We start from the raw sequence: 19,082 nt of genomic DNA, 5'->3' as shown, positions 1-19,082 counted from the left end.
GTTTGAAGGATATAAAGATACCTTAGTGGAACTATATCTCATAGTTTGTTATTAGCCCCATCAACCTCAACTAGTAGGTTTTTCTTAAGGTCATAAATTGATTTAGACTAGATTAGTAATTTAGATGCATATATCAATATCAGTTTTTTGTATCAATTTTGAGTCAAACATTGTACCATGGAGTTCTAAAAATCCATCTTTGATTGCTTTGCTTGTTCAAGTACAAAGGCTAAATATCATGCTCTAACTCACAATATATCTGAACTAGTGTGGTTAGAATCATTACTGACTGAACTAGGCATCGCTTTCTATATTCCAACATTGTTAAGTGATAAACTTGAGTGTTGTCTTGTTGTTATATATTCTATATTACACGCTCTTATCAAGCATATAGATTTGATATTCATTTTGTTTGAGAAAGAATAATCTCCAAAAAGCTTCATATTTAACATGTTCTAACTACGACTCAAATAGGATACACATTAATTAAGCTATTTGGTACGAGAAGTTGTTACGAAAGCCTTTCAAGAAATCAACAACTAATAAGAGTTAGTTGAGTTTCATTGTTTGCAGTTAGATAGCTAACATCGTTTTGTTAGATTCAGTTAGTTATATACTTTTGCCCCTCTTGGATAATTGTAAAAGCTTGTGCATAAACATGTCCTGATTGATGTATATGCATGATTCAATAATTGAACAAATGAAGACAAGAGTTCTCTACTAAACAAACTCTCACTACTCCATGAAGGCTGAATTTCAATTCAGAGAAACATTTAATTGGAGGGGACGATTCCAACCCTTCACTTTAAAAGTAAAATTCTAATGATTAAATTATTATAAAATAAAATAATAGATAACGGTTGGGGTAGGTGTTAAAGATTGGAGTATGAATTAAAGATTTAATATCTGTTTGATGGACAGCTCAGACATTCATAAACACATCCCACGTGGCAAACATTCACCCTCGCACCTCTACAGTAGGACCCACCGCAAAACTCAACTAACTTTCCCATCATGCAATTCCGTTCCCTCGATCTCACTTTCTCTTTTCTTCTGGAAAAACAAAACACAAGTCTCGTCTCATCTTCTCGCTCACGCTTTCCCTTTTCCACCCATCTCACTTTCTCCACAAACATAATTAAAGCTATTCACATAATAATTTCATTAAATTATTATTATATATTTTATTTCAAGCAAAAAATAATAATAAAAATAAAGATAGCTCCAGAAAAGAAAAAGCTTTCTAATGCTTTGATTGATTCCAGAAATTCAACAATGGAATCCACCGTTGTTATTATTATTCCATTCTCTTCTTCTCTATGCTTTTCTTTCTCAAAAATCAAAAGGTTGTTTGTTACTATTCTCTTTTTCTTTTTATTTCTATGTAGGTTTCTTCTTCTACGAGCCAACCTCAATTTCAAACTTCTAACCGTTTTTCGGATTGCGAAATCTGATTTTTCGGTTAAATTGATCTTCTAGATTATTGATTATTGATTGTGGTTTAATTTAACTGTGATGTATTGACAGTGCTGTGGCGGAGAGATTTTTGAGGGAAGAGAGGAAGCATGGGGAGGAGTAGGGTTAGGAATCCGAGGAAAAGATTGTTGAAGATAATGAAGTGTCTTTGCTCAGGGGAGGTTGTGAAAGAAGAAGATAGAATGGTTCCTGATTCGTCGGAATCTCTTGCGACGAAGGATTATTATTCTGCGACGGGGAGTGGGATTTCTGGACAAGATGGACAGGTTGTGAGGAGGTTGGATTCTGGTAATATTGAGCAAGCTGAATCGTCGTTGCGTGAGAGTGGTATCTTGAATTATGAGGTTGACTAAGTTTACTCTTTGATGATATACTGTTTAATAGAATTATTCGTGTCTGTGATTTCAATACTCTTTCGTGCCTGTAATCTGCAGGAAGCTAGAGCTTTGTTAGGGAGATATGAATATCAGGAAGGAAACATAGAAGCTGCTTTGCATGTCTTTGAAGGCATAAACATAGCTGCTGTGACTCCCAAGATAAATGATTTTCTAGCCAAAAGTAGAGAGCGTCCCAAGAGACGCTCTCGGAGTTACACTCCTCCATCAATTTCTATACATACAGCTGGATTACTGCTAGAAGCGATTTTGCTAAAAGCAAAATGTTTGCAGGTTTTTGGAAGGTTTGAAGGTACCCTTATTGATTGTTCGATTCATAGACTTGCTCGTTGTGGCTTTTAATAAATATTTTCATTTTAATCTGCATATTAAGATGTTCTTTAATAAATAAATAAATAGATTGAAGGAAGTTTTTAGGTAGGAGAACCCAAATTGTTAACTAATATAAAATTTACAATAATTCTTGCAGAGTCTGCCCAAACATGCAAGGTTATTCTGGACATGGTTGAGTCTTCTTTACCTGAAGGCTTGCCTAGAAACTTTGGCGCCGAATGTAAATTGCAGGAGACTTTAAGTAAGGCAGCTGAGCTACTTCCAGAGTTATGGAAACTTGCTGATTGTCCACGAGAAGTTATTTTGTCTTACCGGCGCGCACTCCTTCATCGATGGAATCTTGATGCAGAGACCACAGCAAAAATTCAGAAAGAATTTGCCATTTTTCTTCTATATTGTGGAGGGGAAGAAATTCTCCCAGATCTTCGTGCCCATATCGACAGTTCATTTGTACCAAGAAATAACACTGAAGAGGCTATACTTCTTTTAATGATTTTGCTAAGAAAAACATCTCTAAATAAAATTGAGTGGGATCCTTCAATTTTGGAGCACCTTTCATTTGCCCTATCGGTTTCCGGGAATTTGACAGCTTTAGCCAACCAATGGGAAGAGTTACTCCCTGGTACTATCAATCGAAGAGAAAGGTACCATGCCCTTGCTCTTTGTTATTATGGGGCAGATAAGGACTTGGTGGCCTTTAATCTTCTTAAAAAGTTGTTGAGTAACGGAGAGGATCCAAAACATGTTCCTGCTTTGTTAACAGCTTCTAAGATATGCTGTGAGAACCCTGACCTTGCAAAAGATGGGGTTAGCTACGCTACCAGAGTGCGTGAGAACTTGGGTGAAAGATGCAATCAGTTGGAAAGTCTCGCCAATTGCTTACTCGGTGTTTCACTTTCAACATACTCAAAATTGGCTGTTTCTAATTCTGAGATGTTTGAGAAACAATCTGAGGCACTCCGATCATTAGAAATTGCAAGCACTATGACCAAAATGAATGACCCTCTTGTACTTTACTATTTAAGTCTAGAATATGCAGAGCAAAGGAAGTTGGATTCTGCGCTTCATTATGCAAAGCGCTTTCTTAACTTAGAAGCGGGGTCTAATATTAAAGGCTGGTTGTTGTTAGCCCGAATATTATCAGCACAAAAACAGTTTTTGGATGCTGAATCTATTGTTGATGCTGCTTTGGATCGGACTGGAATATGGGATCAAGGAATTTTGTTGCGAACCAAAGCTAAACTTCAAATTGCACAGGGGAAGTTGCCAAGTGCCATTGAAACATACATTCAGCTTCTTGCTATTCTTCTGGTTCAGAGAAAAACTTTTGGTTCAAGAAACAAGCTATACAAGGTTCATTTATTGTTGTGCTTGGTGATTTATAATTTCGAGTCATATGATATGCCTTTTATCTTCTTGCTATTGTCGGAAATGATTGAATGTGGTCTGATATAAACTTGTAAGATCTATTTGTTCCAAAAATTTGTGTTATGCTTTCGAATGTCAGATGTTGTTAGTAACGGTGATAGTGAGAGTAGTGAGGTATGACCATTTGACATCATCATTTATCCAAATTGAATTGGATTAATATCTTACAAAAAAACCAAGCAGGATTCAAAACAGTTCCTTTGGATATAAAGGAGAAGAATGAAACTGTTAAAGTATGATACTCATTTAAAGGCGTGTGACACTTTGTATCACATACACATATTGATGTGATAATCAGTGTTTTGTGGAAAGCTTTGTATAACTACACTGTTTGGAGTCTGCATGTTTGGTTAGATTCATTAATTTTTTTTTTCTTTCTAATTGTGCTTAGATTCTGAATAGGAACTCAAAATTCTGATTCTGCATTCTTTTTATCTCCCACTTTTCCACTTTCTTATTTTTAAAATCAAAGTTTAATTTATTCTTCCTGCATACTAGATACTAACTCTTTTAACAAGAGATCATTTGGCTGAAATAATTATGGGTATAGGCCCTTATAGTATTGATGAATTTAAGCCCCGCAAAAGTCAGCGGTATATTGTGGCCATATTCATAGCAGGTTGGTTTAAAGTCCAAATTTACAAGATTTTATAAGAGCTGGTATTTTCTTAGTATTAGTTTGGCACAGATATATTTGGTCTAGGAACTTGTTTATAATAAATTGGTGTATATTGATGGTTATTGATTTCATCATGTACATGTTCCTGCAGATCTATTAAACTATTTGGTGAAAGAGCGGATTATATAGTTGGATGGCTGACACTTTTAGGTGCATACTTTAGATTCTAGATGCAATTTATCACTAGGTTGTTATTTTTTGTTTGTTATTCATGTTGAGATGTTTGGCGAATAAATGTGCTCCATAGCGATATGATAAATGTGCATACTTTAGATTCTAGATGCAATCAATTAGGAAGTCACTATAACTATTTTTCGGGAATGCATATAATTTACCTTGAAGGTTCTAAATATAATACAGTAGTACTATTTAATCTGCACACCCTATTAATCCAATATTTTTATTGTTTTGCTAGTGTCAGAAACTTCAAAAAAGTAGCATTTGCTACCTCCTTAGTCCTTACCCCTTTATTTTGAATACCCTTTGAAACAGGACAACAGAGATCATGCTAGGAGCTTGGAAGTTGAAATATGGCATGATCTTGCTTATGTATACATAAGTCTGTCAAGGTGGCATGATGCAGAGGTGTGTCTTTCGAAATCTAAGGCCATCAGACTATACTCTGCTTCTAGATGCCATGTAATAGGTAAATATATGATATGGTTTATCTTTTGATTTATCTGTTGCCCCTCACATTGTTTAATATTATAGCAAGGAATAAAATGCCCAAAGTCATTATTTAGTTTCTTGTGTGTAAATTTGATAAAAGGTGGGGGAGGTAGAAGTTGGAGAAGAGCAGTAAACTTTCACTAGTTTATTTGCTTCAGACTTGTATATAATGCGTTTTATTATGCTTGCTCAATTTCGTAGGTACTATGCTTGAAGGAAAGGGTCTTTACAAAGAGGCTCTAAAAGCTTTTGTTGACGCATTGAACCTTGATCCCGGACATGTCCCTAGCTTGATCTCAACCGCTGTGGTTCTTAAACGGTTTGGTACTCAATCATATCCTGCTGTTAGAAGCTTTCTGATGGGTGCACTAAGGCTTGACAGAACTAATACTTCAGCTTGGTATAATCTTGGCATTCTTCACAAGGAAGAAGGTAGAATATTAGAAGCTGCAGAATGTTTTCAGGCTGCAAACTCTCTCGAAGAATCAGAGCCAGTGGAACCTTTCAGATGACTGAGTCTACATCTGCACGCATTAACTTATGTGATTTCATATCACACTTGATTATTCATATATAATTTTCATTTTCATGTGTTCTTGACGTCGATATAGGTAAAAAAAGATAGGCATCATTTACAACTTAGTATCTTACTATGGTTGTGAGCTGCTGTCCTTCCCTTTTGGATTGTTGCTCATAGTCGATACGGGCTTACCTTTAGATTATTGGTTCATGTATAGTTTTCTTCTTTTTCCCTGTATTGTGATAAATTTCATTAAATACAATGAAAATGTATCCAAAACAAATAAAAAGTTGAAGAACTGGAGAAGAGCATTTGACATGGATACACTAAAAAATTGTTCTTAATCTTAACGAGTTAGAAGCCTAAATTGGTCCTGTTAGTTTTTATTCTAAAACTCGTTTCTTTACTTATTGTCTACATTACAACATTTTCTACATAACTTTTTGCAGTGCAGCTTCTCCATAAATTGAATTGCATCAATCACAATAATCTCAAAAAGAAAAGATAGGAGGAATCTGCATTTTTGTGATCATATCATTAAAAGAAGTATGAAACAAACATATCACAAGAGGTTAAATTGGCGAGGGCTTTTCCCTAACAAATATATAAACACTATATTTGTGTTTCATTGCAACTTTAGTTTGGACTAGTTCTAAAATGAGGTTAATGAGGCCAAAGTAATCTATACTCCAAGAGATGTACAAAAATATATCTAGTCCCATTTAAGAAACCTATAATGCCTTTAGTCAAGAAAAGAAACCTATAAAATCTATGACACTTGTATTTTAAACACACTCACTGTCATAGTCATACAAAATGTTAGGTGAGAGTTTGAGATTTTAACATAAGAAAATAATAACAGGAAGGGATTTATTCCTCAATAAAAAAAAATAAACCAAACAAGAACAATCTTGATTCAAAAGCATCATGGCTAAATCATGTTGTTCTTTATTCTTATTTATCACACTATTACTCCAACTAAACAATCTATGCAGTTGTTTACTAGAACAAGTACCAACTCCGCCATTGCCAATTCTCCCTCTCCCAACATACTCACAGCTAAAATGGCAACAGAGAGAAATCATAATGTTCCTTCATTTTGGTGTCAACACATTCAGTGGCAGAGAGCATGGTACCGGCCATGAAAACCCGTCAATATTCAATCCAATTGGGCTCAACACAACCCAATGGGCCAGTGTGGCAGAAGAAGCAGGAATGTCATTGATGATATTAACTGCAAAACATCATGATGGATTTTGTCTATGGCCTTCTAAGTACACCAAGCATTCTGTCATTAGTAGCACTTGGCAAAATGGTAAAGGTGATGTAGTTCAAGAGTTTGTGAAAGCGGCTACTCATAAAGGAATTGATGTTGGGTTCTATCTTTCGCCTTAGGATAGACATGATTCTAGATATGGCCATGATTTGCTTTACAATGAATATTATTTAGCTCAATTGCAAGAACTTCTTAAAAGGTGAGTTTCAAATCTCTCTTTTGCATATCGTAAATTGTAATTGCGTTGTTTGATTTGATAGATTAACTGCATGTTTTGATCTGCATGCAATTAAATTTGCTTGCAGCTCATTCTTTAACTGCACAAGTTTTTAACCAAGATCGGTTGATCTTGACCAAACGGTTTGAAATGAGCCGATTTTAGTTCTGCACGTAGTTTTTACTGCATATCATGCGGATCCGTTTTGGAAATTAACATGATGTTGTATATTTTTTAGATATCCAAATATAAGGGAAATTTGGTTTGATGGATTCAAAGATCCAATGGCGCAAAATGTGTCGTATTACTTTTCAGATTGGTTTTCTATGGTGAAGGAGTTGCAAAGTTCTATCAATATTTTCTCAGATGCTGGATCTGATGTTAGATGGGTAGGAAATGAAAATGGGATCGCAGGCGACACATGTTGGTCTACCATTAATCGAAGTTCTCTTACAATTGGAAGTCCATACATAAAGCAGTAAGTGCTTTTCTTTTTCTCTTTCTTTTTTTGGGTAAAAGCACTCGATGTTTCAACATTAGAGTTAATAATGCAGGTATCTGAATACTGGTGATCCAAGAGGGACAGATTGGCTACCAGCCGAATGTGATGTGTCAATTCGTGGAGGATGGTTTTGGCATAAATCAGAATCACCAAAGAAACTAAGTGAGCTACTTGATATTTATTACACATCAGTTGGTAGAAATTGTGTGTTAATTCTTAATGTACCGCCTAACACAACTGGTCTTATATCTGAAAATGACGCTCGTAGATTGAAAGAATTTAGAACCGCAATTAATACAATTTTTCATAAGAACATAGCTGAAGGTTGTCATGTTAAAGCTAGTAGCCAAAGAGGAGGAAAAGAGGGAGGGTTTGGACCAGAAAATATGTTGGACAGTGACCATTTGAGGTCATACGGGGCGCCACGGGAAGACGATAAGGAAAAGGAGGATCATTGGGTTGAAATTTGGAGCAATGAAGGAGATTTAAGATTTAATGTGATTAGAATACAAGAAGCAATTGGATTTGGTCAAAGGATCAAGGGCTATGAAATTTATGTGGATGGTAAGTTAATAATTCAAGGGACAACAGTTGGTTACAAGAGGCTTCATAGACTTGATGGAGATGTTGTGCATGCTCATGTTGTGAGGCTTAGATTCATAGAGGGTAGAGGAGTTCCTCTTATTTCTTCTGTTGGTTTGTATTTTGATCCTTTTTGGTATTCAAGGTTTACTGCAACATGATAGCAGCACTTGCTTCATCAAATTATGAAGTACTTCTCTATATGTTCCATGCATGAATAAAATTATGGAGTGAACTGTTCGAAATACAATTTTCACATTTGGAGATTCATTCACGTGACAATGCTTTCCATTTTGGCTATAGTTTTCATACTTAAATAAGCTTTTTAAGTTATAGTGATCCAGACTAGAAAGTTTTAAGATAATAGGCAATGGTGCTTCTTTGTCTCAACCATTCACGCAGTTAACATATCACATTAGATTAAATTAGACAAAGGATAAACAACTAAATTCTGATTTATAGCACAAGTGCATGTTAAAATAACATAAGTTCTTGGCATAAATTATTTTTATTAAAAAAAAGAAAAGAAGATAAACATATATTTAGATTATTTTTCTACTATAAGTTATAAGTTCTTTGCATAAATTATTTTTATAAAAAAAAAGATAAACATATATATTTAGATTTTATTCTATAAGTTATAAATTATTTTTACAATATCTATTTTAGATAATTTACAAAATAATAAATTTATTTTTTTTATAAATATTGCTAGAAATTGATAAAATTTCTCAAATGCTGTCTCAAAACATATGTTCCTAGCTAAACTCAAATAAATAAATTTTTAAACATGCTCTACACATATTTTCTTTGTTATGTAAAGTAAAGCTGAAATTAAATTATTAGATAATAGAAGCCACTAGCCTATTTTATTTGAAATTGAATACCAAAAAAGATTTTAATCTCACTTTAATTATTAAAATGTGATTATGTTTTTTTTAATATCACTTTAAGCAATTTTTTTATTATTTATTTGGGTTCTAATTGAGTTTATTAATGAACCTTCATGTTTTGTGGCCACAGACCTGATGTTGACACGTTGACATCGATAATAATTTTAAAAAATGAATAATTCAATGTAATCACAAACGTCGGTGTTCGACACAGACATCGATATAAATACATCTTTTTTTTTTTCAGAGTTGTCTGTGATACATAGGTCACAACTAAACTGGTAATCTTAAGCCTCGTGCAGTTATTCTCCCATATTAAACAAAAAGTATATTATAGCATCTTTTCCCACCCCAGTTGCCACGACCTCTACCACAACCATTTGTAAACCTATCACTTAAAAATCTACCATTCATGCCACCATCACCTCTTCTCCCACTGCGACCATTGCCATGTTCAAATATGTCGCCTCTTGATTGATCTTTCTATTGCATATGCGACAAAGTTTTAGCACCTCTATACTTACGTCTGAGGCGTTTTTCTTACCTGAATGATAAATTTTATTGAGTTTAAACTATGCTCAAAATAAAAATGCAGTGTATAACCATATTCTTTAATAGTGATGCTTCGTGAAAAATTATATATCAGCAAGATATGTACCTAAATCTTCATCTAGTACAACAAAAACTATGTCATTTCCATCTGTAGTGATAGTATGAACTTTCGTGGCCCCAACCTTTTCTTCAGGCTAAAACCTCCTCAACATTTTGTAAGTAAAACTAAAAATAACCAATGAAAAAATGTGTGACGAATGATTGCCTATAATTGGAATACTAGTGTGGTTGGTTGTCCTATGTTTGTTTTAGCAATTAAGTTGGGATTTCTTAAACATATTCTTAAGAAATGGAACAAAGAGATATTTAGAAATATTTATCTTAAAGTCGTGCAAGCTATTGATGAAGCTAACAGTATACAAAGTTTGATTAATGATTCAGGACACAATGATGATCTTGGATTGGAGAAAAAAGTGTTCAACTTCTATTAGATAAGGAATTGCATATGTAAGACCAGCTGGAGGAATAAGATAAAGAATAAGTGATTTAAGAATAGAGATAGGAATACAAATTTTTTTCACAACACAGTCAAATTGAGATATGCTAGTAATAAAATCACTGCACTGAGACATGACAATAATTTTTTAAAGGAAGGCATTGAATTAGATAATCATGTCATTAACTTATAAAAAAAATTGTTTAGCTCCGAAAACAATTGCAAGTTTATTGATCTAGTGGAGAGAACTATCCCACAACTTATAACTGATGTGGATAATGAATATCTCACTAGAATTCCTCAGCCGGAGGAAATTAAAAATGCAATGTACAACATGGATGGTAATTCTGCTTCAGGCCCTAAAGATTTTGGGGGATGTTTTTTCCAAGTCTATTGGTATATAGTAAGGACTGACCTGATCAATTCGGCGAATCAATTTGTTTGAACAAGTTTGAATCCTTCCTCATATCAATTCAATCAATGTGACTTTGATAACTAAACAACATAGAGTGGACTCTATAAATCAGTATAGACCTCTTGCACTAGAAAATTTTCAATTAAAAATCAACACTAAGATCATTGCAGATAGGTTGGTCATCTTAACTTCTAAAATTGTTTTAGAACACCAACTAGGCTTCATTAGGGGTAGACATATTTATAAGTGCATTTGGATTATTTTAGAAGGCATTAATATGTTAGACAAAAATATTCTTTGGAGGTAGTATGATTTTGAAGATAGACATCAATAAAGTCTTTGATACTCTAGATTGCCAATGTCTTATTAAAGCTTTTGTTCAATTTGGTTTTGATCAAAAGTTTTGTGATTGGATAACTACCATTCTACACTCAGTCAAACTATCAATCATGATAAATGAAAAAGTTGCAAGATTTTTCTCTTGCTCTAGAGTAGTGAGGCAAGGAGATCCCATGTCTCCCTTGATCTTCTACATTGCTGAAGAGGCACTTAGTAAGCAGTTATCCAGAGTTGAAGTAAAATAAGTTGTTGTGGGTAATTATTGCGTGTAAATTATCTAAGTGAAACAATAGCTAAATGATTCTAAAGTTGATCTTGAAGTTGTCCCGATATAATGCAACAACACTAGCGCCATAAATCTCACTAAAAATTAGGTACTTCACTCTTAGACTAAACACATTGAGATTAGACGTCAATTCGTTAATGATCATGTTGAAAAAGGGGATTGCATAATTGAGTTTGTGTCTTCATCTAATCAATTAAAAAATATTTTTACAATACCTCTTCCTAAAGAAAACTTATTTTTTATAAGAACTTAGTTAGGAGTTTTAAATCAATCTTGCATGGATTAATTTTCTAAGTGTATCTTCACCATCTTCTTCTTCCCTTTATCAAAATGATATATGTGAATATATGATCTATGTAATATCCCCCCCCCCCCCTCGCCTTTTTGATAATGCCAAAAGAGAGAAGTATAATCTTAGAAGGAGTAAAATTATTCTCTTTTTATCTGTGAGTGAGAGTTAACCACTTCAATATTTCAATCTAACTTTTTTATGTTTTACCATCTTCTTGATAGATGGTTTGTCATTATCGAAAAGGGGGATAATGTGGATCTATATGTTGTGCAAGTATAACCATCATTTTGGTTTTAATGATGACAATTGTCAAATAAGTTAAAAGATGACAATTGTCAAATAAGTTAAAAGATGACAAATCCATAAGTGAAACGAAATTTGTTGTTAATGAGTGAAGAAGTTCTTAGAGTCAACACTCAAAGGGGAAGTTGATTGCAAGTAATCAGTGGTTCTTAATGATGACATCCAAACAAGATACCGCATCAGGCAACGATATCAAGTTCCACTTGAAATCTGCATATATTATAAATATTTCTACTTTTAAAGAGTGAAATCGATTATCATTAATGCATTAAGAAATTTTTTAGTATTAATTTACCCTCTTTCAAGAGAAATCTAATCCTTAACATAGAATCTGAAAAATTCTAATCTTGTAATTTATGAGAGAAAAAATTCAAAATATATCTAAGATTCTTAAAAAATTATATAATTATAAAAAGAAATATTACCCTAATACGTTATAATTGCAAGCACAAATAATAAAGCTGGAAAATTGTGTCCATTAAAAAGTTATAACTTTAGACTTTGATGTTAAAGAAGATGTTCCAAACCAACTTACCAAATAATCGTATGTGTTAAATTTGGACCGTTATTGACATATAAGGGTTTAAATGAATCAGATCTAACATGATTTTATTATACCTTTTTACTTTCATATGCGAAAGAAAAATAAAAGCATAAATACAAGAGAAACACACACTACTTTAACTTCTAATTTAAAAATGTATTTTGATATTATTGGTTAAAACACTTTCTTTTTCTTTTTCGGGATGATTTTTTAATATTATTGATTTTATTTATAAGTTCTTTTATACTATTTATTATTTACATAAAACATAAGTTTTTTTATTTCCCTTTATTAATAGTCTAACATTTAAAAGTGTTTGAATAAAGCTCTTATATCATGTTTTAAAATGGTGAGAACATAAAATATTCGAAAAAACATATTCGATTTTTATTTATTTATTTATTTTTCTAAATTAACTAATTTAATTAGTGACAATTAATGCTTCAATAAAATAAAAGTTTAATTATAGATTTGATTTCTCTTTTTAATCTTATTTACAAAATTAGTGATAATTACATGCAATTGTTTTGGTTGCCCAAAATTGTCTGCGACCTTATTGATAAATAATCCGCCAGAAATTTCATATGAAAAGGAATTTCTAATAAGGATATCCATCTTGTAGGATGAGATATAATAACTAAGTCGGAGAAAGATGGTGGTTTGGGTATTCGTATGGCTAAGGAATCAAATACATATATGTTGGGGAAACTAGTTTGGGTTATTCATAATAACTATGAGAAACTTTAAGTCAAGTTGTTGAGGCATAAATATGTTAAGGATGCTTGTTCTTTTAAGTTTCAAAGAAGCAATGGTGAGTTGTTTGGAATTTTATTATGAAAGAAAAATCAATATTGAGAGATGGTTTTGAGTTTCGGCTAGGTAACAGTTCGTCATCTCTTTGGTGTGCACCTTGGTCTAGTTTTAGCAAGTTGAGTAATCAGGTTTGGTATGTGGATATTTGTGATATCCATAAGACCATAGATATTGTTCGAAATAGTAAATGAGATTTTTCTGAGCTATGCACACAATTTTCCCCAATGTCATCCAATCCCCATCTACTATCCCAGTTTGCCTTAATGGCAGTGTCCATGATGGCTTCTCTTAGACAGGTAAATTAGATGGTATTTATTCGGCTAGGGCTGATTATCTTTGGTTAACAAGGTCGATGTCTATTGGGGATGGAGGTGGTATCTACTCCTCTTGGAATTGGATTTGGTGTCTACGGACGACAAAAAAATTAAGTTTTTTGTATGGGTTTCCTGTCATGAATCGTTACCAACTAGACAGTTGCTGCACAAATGGGGGTGCGCTTCAGATGACTAGTTTACCGAGATGTATTGGTATAAATGAGAATATTTTGCACTGCATCTGAGATTGTGTTTATGCTGGGCAGGTTTGGCTTTACGTTTATTTTGCTGGCATTAATTTTTTGCCTCTAACTACTTGGTGGAATGGCTTCAAACGAGAATTGAATCTGACAGGTTCACATGTTCATGACTAGTTATTAGTGGCTTTGGAGGGCAAGGAAGCAACTTTGTATGGAGAAAGATAATGTCTCTATTTATCATCTTAAGCTACATATTTTTCTCTCGAGAGGTTGTAGTAGCGAATAACATATGAATTTCTCGGCATGCAGTGGAAAGATAACTATGATTCTCAATATAAATGGTACTACTCTGGTATGATTTATAAGCCAAAAAAGACAATTTTCACGTTTATTAAGAATGATAGCTAAGTGCATTTAATTTTCTTGATTTCATTTAAAAGAGATAATATATTACCGATATACCTTTAATTAAATTGTCGTCAATTAACAATATTAAGTAATTAGTGCAAGGATAGTTTTGGAATAAAAGTATTAAATGCACCTAGATTTGTTGAATTTTGCTTATATTTAAGGCAAAAAAAATTAGAACACTTTTACTTATCAATAAGGCCAGAGGGAATAGTAGTCTGGAAACCAGATCCATATGGGTTCAGGGGTGTGATTAGAAAACTGAATGGTTCTTGGTTAATTGGTTTTGTCAATAGTGTTGGTGTTTCTACAACCCTTCATGTAAAACTCTTTGATTTATACCATGGTCTCACAGTAACATGGGATAAAGGGATCAGAGATTTGGTTTGTTATTCTTATTCTCATTCATTTAGCGAAAGCAGGAGTTAACACCATTTGGCATATATTATTTCAAACATGAAGACTTGTTACATTTGTGATTTATCTTCTAAAAATAAATACATTATCAATTTTGAATGTAAACCTATAAAAAATTAGTAAATTTTTAATTTAAATAGATTATTAAATTTGAGATTGAAAAAATAATAAAGTTTGTAATTTAAAATAAAGGGATTAATTTCGAAAATGAAAGTATTCCGTAATAGGTGTAGGAAAAAGACAAATCACCGAAAGAAAGGGTCCCAGTCAAACGACAGTCCCAACCAAAACCTCAAAGACAAAACAAAAGTAAAATGTGAATTTGAATTTAGTACTACACAAACACAAACACTGTCTCTCTTCGAACACTGTGCCAAAACCCTCCCAAACCCATACACACAAGCGATGGAGGACAAACAACAAGAACAAGCAGGTCCATCTTCTCTCATCGACAATACCAAACAACAAATCACTGAGAAACCCTCTCATAATGTCAGTGAAGACGAAGAAGACGAAGAAGAACTCGCTGATCATATTAAAAACGGTCCATTTGTTCCTGGTCCTCTTCTTTCTCTCAAGGAACAGATCGAAAAGGACAAGGTTCTTGATTCTGCAATTTTTCTTTCATTTTTTGTATGTATTAATTTTTTATGAATCTGAGGTTAATTGTGCTTTTTGCAGGAGGATGAAAGCTTGAGGAGGTGGAAGGAGAAGCTGTTAGGTTGCTTGGAAAGTGATTTAGATGGTTTGTTTAAGGACCTTTTTTTTTGTCTATGATCCTTGTTTGTTTGTTTGTTTGTGCTGTGTAACAGTTTTTGTTTGGTTTTGTTTAAGTTGTTTTTGTTCTTTTTCCTTTGATAGGTCAATTGGATCCTGAAGTGAAATTTCACTCCATTGGAATTCTGTCTGAGGATTTTGGTGAAATTGTTACTCCTTTACCAGTGGAAGATAATCAGAACGGTCGGACGCTGTTCACTCTAAGAGAGGGCTCTCGTTATCAGCTTAAGCTACAGTTTAGTGTTATGCATAACCTTGTTTCTGGCTTGACTTACTCCAACACTGTGTGGAAAGGAGGGCTTCAAGGTACATGTTTAGTTTTTATATTTGGTCTTGCTGTTAAATAATCTTGTATCGAGTGGTTTTTTGTGATTGATTTTTAGTTATGAAAACTGAAGTATTACTATCAGAAAAGTTGAGATTAGGGTTTAAAAGTTGATCACAATTAACGTTCGGTTTGGTAAAGTTGTGTTTGATCACATTGGTTTTTTTTTTAATGTTTTTGAAGCAGTTGATTGTAGTACCGATTATTTGGACTTTTCATGTGGCATCTTTGAAGTTGGGTTTGTTTTGAAGGTTGCAATTTTTGGGGATCATTGAGGTCCTTTCTCGGTTTGCTTGTTGTAAGAATTTTTAGGTATTATTGATGCCATAGGATAGTAAATAGTGTCTGGCAAGGCTTCCTCTCATATGGAGATACTGAATTTTAGTTCAACTTAAGAAATCCAACACTTAAACTCTCTTAACCCGAAGAAAATAAAGGGTTAAGCTATGTTTAATGCTTACGAGTTGTCAAAAAATAGGTTGTTTTCTCGATTACAAATTGGTGTTGCTAAACTAGAATGTAAATTGCACATGACATTGACAGTTAAATATAATTACTGTACATATTTGTTGACATCATGATAATGATCATGATTGTCAAACTCTCGAGTTTATGGCTTTAAATATCGAAATCGAGTTGATTTTCTTACGTTGTTTATGTGTAAGTTTGGGTAGGGTCACATATATAGAATCATTAGTTTGAGGACATTACTGTTATTTTCTCCCAACCATGCTAAGATTGTGCAGTGCACAAAACATTAACCTCACATTTGTAGCATTCTATTCCACATGCATCGAACATCTAAACTTGAATCCATCTGGAAAGGAGGTGAACAATGTTGTACTGAACCCTCAACTCTTAGTCCCGTAAAACCCTTAGCATAAATCAAGTACAAACCAAAAAACTCAAACAAACCCAGTGTTGGAATTTTGCGATGAATTCAACAGGCCAACAAGATGAATGAACCCAAACTCTGATGATCTGAGACCTAGATGTACGGAGCGGAATCCAGCTCCAACGAGGTGAACCAAGTCCCACCATTCTTCACTCCTATTTTGAACCTTCTGATTTATGCTTTATCCGATTCCGACCGACTATGAACTTCTTATACTCTGTGTAATGAGTTGTGAACCTATATTGAGATTCCTGAATTTTTGTCCATCAATTTTGAACTGTGATGCTATGTTTGTGTCTAGTTTGGTTTTGTCTCTTAACTCATCTTAGCTTAATCATGGTTTCCTTTATTATTAAGTTAGAATTAGAATGTTGAATATGTACTATGCACATAGTATTAAATCATGTCTATAATACTATTTTTGGTATTAATAAAACTCTTCAAACTTTATGAGTTGAGCCCACAAAGAGTCGGCATGTATTAAACTTATAATTCAATTGTATTGTCGAGCTTTTTCAGTTGATCAGAGCAAAGGAATGCTGGGTACTTTTGCTCCCCAAAAGGAGCCATATGTATATGCTTTGAAAGAGGACACAACTCCCTCCGGTGCACTTGCAAGAGGTGTTTACTCAGCAAAACTTAAGGTATGAGAATCTAAAAATGCATTACCAATTGGATGCTTTGTTCATGACTTTAGTATATATAATGTAGCCTTTACTCGCCTATTTTTGTTTTGAATAACGGCAAAAATAAGGGTGACTCGGGTAGTCAACAATTGTGATAGAGAGAAATGTATTTTCAGAAGTGTTTTGGCATTTTGAAAATTTAACAATTGATGCATAAACTTGTTACTCTTTGGTTGATGTTTTACAGTTTGAAGATGACGACAAAAGGTGTCATATGGAACTCAAATATTTGTTCGAGATTAAGAAAAGCGGCTGACACATTATTTTTTATGCATGATTCTATCTTTTTGAGTGAAGTTCTTGATTCTATTTTGAACATATTTATTGATGATGTTACTTTGTTTATTAATACACAAAAGAGGGTTCTATTGTGTGATGGTTTATTGTAAGAACTAGAAAATGACTATATTGAACATTTGCACATTTTTAAGGCTTGTTTGTTTTCCTATAGTTTCAACATTTAAGGATGTTTTGATGTAAGTGCCAACATGTAGGGGGGAAATGTATAACTCGTATTCTTATTTGTTATCAAGAGGTAGAAAACGAGCTTCATAGAGGTCAAAAGAGCCATACGAATGCATTCTGCATAAGAAAACTTACTTTCAATGGTTTTAAAAATGAGCATGCAATGACCTATATGTCGAGTATGAGTTTCCTAAAAGATATGATGGTTAGTTGGATTTTGAAGGAAAATGGGAGGTTGACTTATTTTTTATTTATAAATCAGAGAAAGTATAAAATGTTTCCAAATCAATTAAAATAGTTGTTCTAATATTGTTTGATTATTTACAATGACGTTTTTCTTTTAGTGATTTCAAATATATTTCAAATATATAGGTTAGAAATGAGTCAACTCGAGTTTGACACAAACTATTTTTTAAATTTTAAACTCAACTCATTTTAAATTCACGAACAACTTAATTCAATTCGATAGTTTCAACTCATTATGTTCAACTCGATGAGTGCATGCACATAAAAGTTATTTTGTAAAAATCTAAAGTAAATGCCTTCAGTTTTAAAGTTAAGGTAAATACTACAATTTTTTTAAAAAAAAAAATTTTCTTAAAACGTAGTTTAAAAGTCAAGAACGTATGTGTGCCTAAAAACGTGTTTTTCTAATATTTAATTTTAAAAATTATAAAATTAAAGTATTTACATTAATGTTTTTTTAAATGACAAATTTAAGATCCAATAAATATACACCTATCTATTTATTTATCAATCATCAAAATCTCCTGCTTGATACATTTTATTTTATTTAAGGATGCGTGGCCAAGTGTTTCCGGAAGGATCGATCTCCCTGCATCCGCTGATCGCAGGGTAGTTGAACCAGGATGAAGATCACGCGCTAATCTTGTCTACTTACGTAGGATCCTGGCAGTCTTCTATTTTGTTCCTGAAAATCCAACCCAAAATAGAAGACCTTGGTGCAGCGTTTGGGCACTATAAATACCCTCTTTCATAAGAGGGTCAGATATTCGAATCATACTCTCTCTCTCTTCACTCTGAACCTTACTTTGCCATCGGAGTGTCCTGCATGTATAACCCTGTATTTCCAGCAACCGTCAGAAGCAAACGTGTTGCAGGCCATAGAAGATCCTTCTGATCCCGGTAAGATTAGTGGCGCCGATTATGGGAATTCTTTGCTCCCTCGTTTTTTTCTAAAACAGACCAAAGAAAACTCAAACTCCACCTACAGATCATCATGGCCAGTCAACACGACGATAACGTCAATACCTTCGCTGCCAACGGCAACCTCTCGACAACAACGGTACAGTCGGTCACGATATGGATCAACCTAGGGACGGGCAAACTGCCTCCTCCTCCGAGGACGCAGTCCACTACGACGCCCAACAATAGGAGCCCCTTGACACTTATCAAGAGATTCCCTTGCCACCTAATGCTCACCCTACCACAGTGACCTTGTTTGCGCCGATCAACCACACCAACTTCCTCATTTTCCAGCAAAATCAGTGAATTACAATGTTGGAGACTGGTCGCCCATCACCCTCCCCGAGGAGACGTCGATCCAAGTCTCGTATCCCGTCCC

General features: G+C 33.7%; 2 protein-coding genes and 1 pseudogene across 2 annotated transcripts; all 3 read left to right on the top strand.

Moving 5' to 3' along the window:
- Positions 1–1,045: 1,045 nt before the first annotated feature.
- LOC131635327 (protein NPGR2-like) lies at positions 1,046–5,822 on the top strand. Its single transcript, XM_058905947.1, has 6 exons — positions 1,046–1,346; positions 1,528–1,820; positions 1,911–2,163; positions 2,341–3,557; positions 4,804–4,957; positions 5,182–5,822. Exons 2-6 carry the CDS (start codon positions 1,566–1,568, stop codon positions 5,490–5,492), a joined length of 2,190 nt encoding a protein of 729 aa, XP_058761930.1. The 5' UTR covers positions 1,046–1,346; positions 1,528–1,565; the 3' UTR covers positions 5,493–5,822.
- Positions 5,823–5,940: 118 nt separating this feature from the next.
- On the top strand, positions 5,941–8,310 carry LOC131635328 (alpha-L-fucosidase 1-like; annotated as a pseudogene).
- A 6,360-nt stretch (positions 8,311–14,670) lies between these two features.
- LOC131635307 (rho GDP-dissociation inhibitor 1-like) lies at positions 14,671–17,462 on the top strand. Its single transcript, XM_058905921.1, has 5 exons — positions 14,671–14,949; positions 15,031–15,094; positions 15,211–15,432; positions 16,866–16,990; positions 17,220–17,462. Exons 1-5 carry the CDS (start codon positions 14,755–14,757, stop codon positions 17,286–17,288), a joined length of 675 nt encoding a protein of 224 aa, XP_058761904.1. The 5' UTR covers positions 14,671–14,754; the 3' UTR covers positions 17,289–17,462.
- The last annotated feature ends 1,620 nt before the right edge of the window (positions 17,463–19,082 follow it).

This window comes from Vicia villosa, unplaced genomic scaffold (assembly GCF_029867415.1).
Source record: "Vicia villosa cultivar HV-30 ecotype Madison, WI unplaced genomic scaffold, Vvil1.0 ctg.001464F_1_1, whole genome shotgun sequence".
NCBI classification, from domain to species: domain Eukaryota; kingdom Viridiplantae; phylum Streptophyta; class Magnoliopsida; order Fabales; family Fabaceae; genus Vicia; species Vicia villosa.
Note: the sequence above shows the minus strand (reverse complement) of the source record. Positions and strands in the feature narration are given on the sequence as shown.

Bases quoted from the DNA above. Each gene is read 5' to 3' on its own strand.
- LOC131635327 (XM_058905947.1), top strand. From the start codon at position 1,566: ATGGGGAGGAGTAGGGTTAGGAATCCGAGGAAAAGATTGTTGAAGATA. The intron at 2,164-2,340 runs GTACCCTTATTG...TAATTCTTGCAG, and splicing joins GGTTTTTGGAAGGTTTGAAG to AGTCTGCCCAAACATGCAAG. The intron at 4,958-5,181 runs GTAAATATATGA...TCAATTTCGTAG, and splicing joins TTCTAGATGCCATGTAATAG to GTACTATGCTTGAAGGAAAG.
- LOC131635307 (XM_058905921.1), top strand. From the start codon at position 14,755: ATGGAGGACAAACAACAAGAACAAGCAGGTCCATCTTCTCTCATCGAC. The intron at 14,950-15,030 runs GTTCTTGATTCT...TGCTTTTTGCAG, and splicing joins AACAGATCGAAAAGGACAAG to GAGGATGAAAGCTTGAGGAG. The intron at 15,433-16,865 runs GTACATGTTTAG...GAGCTTTTTCAG, and splicing joins GTGGAAAGGAGGGCTTCAAG to TTGATCAGAGCAAAGGAATG.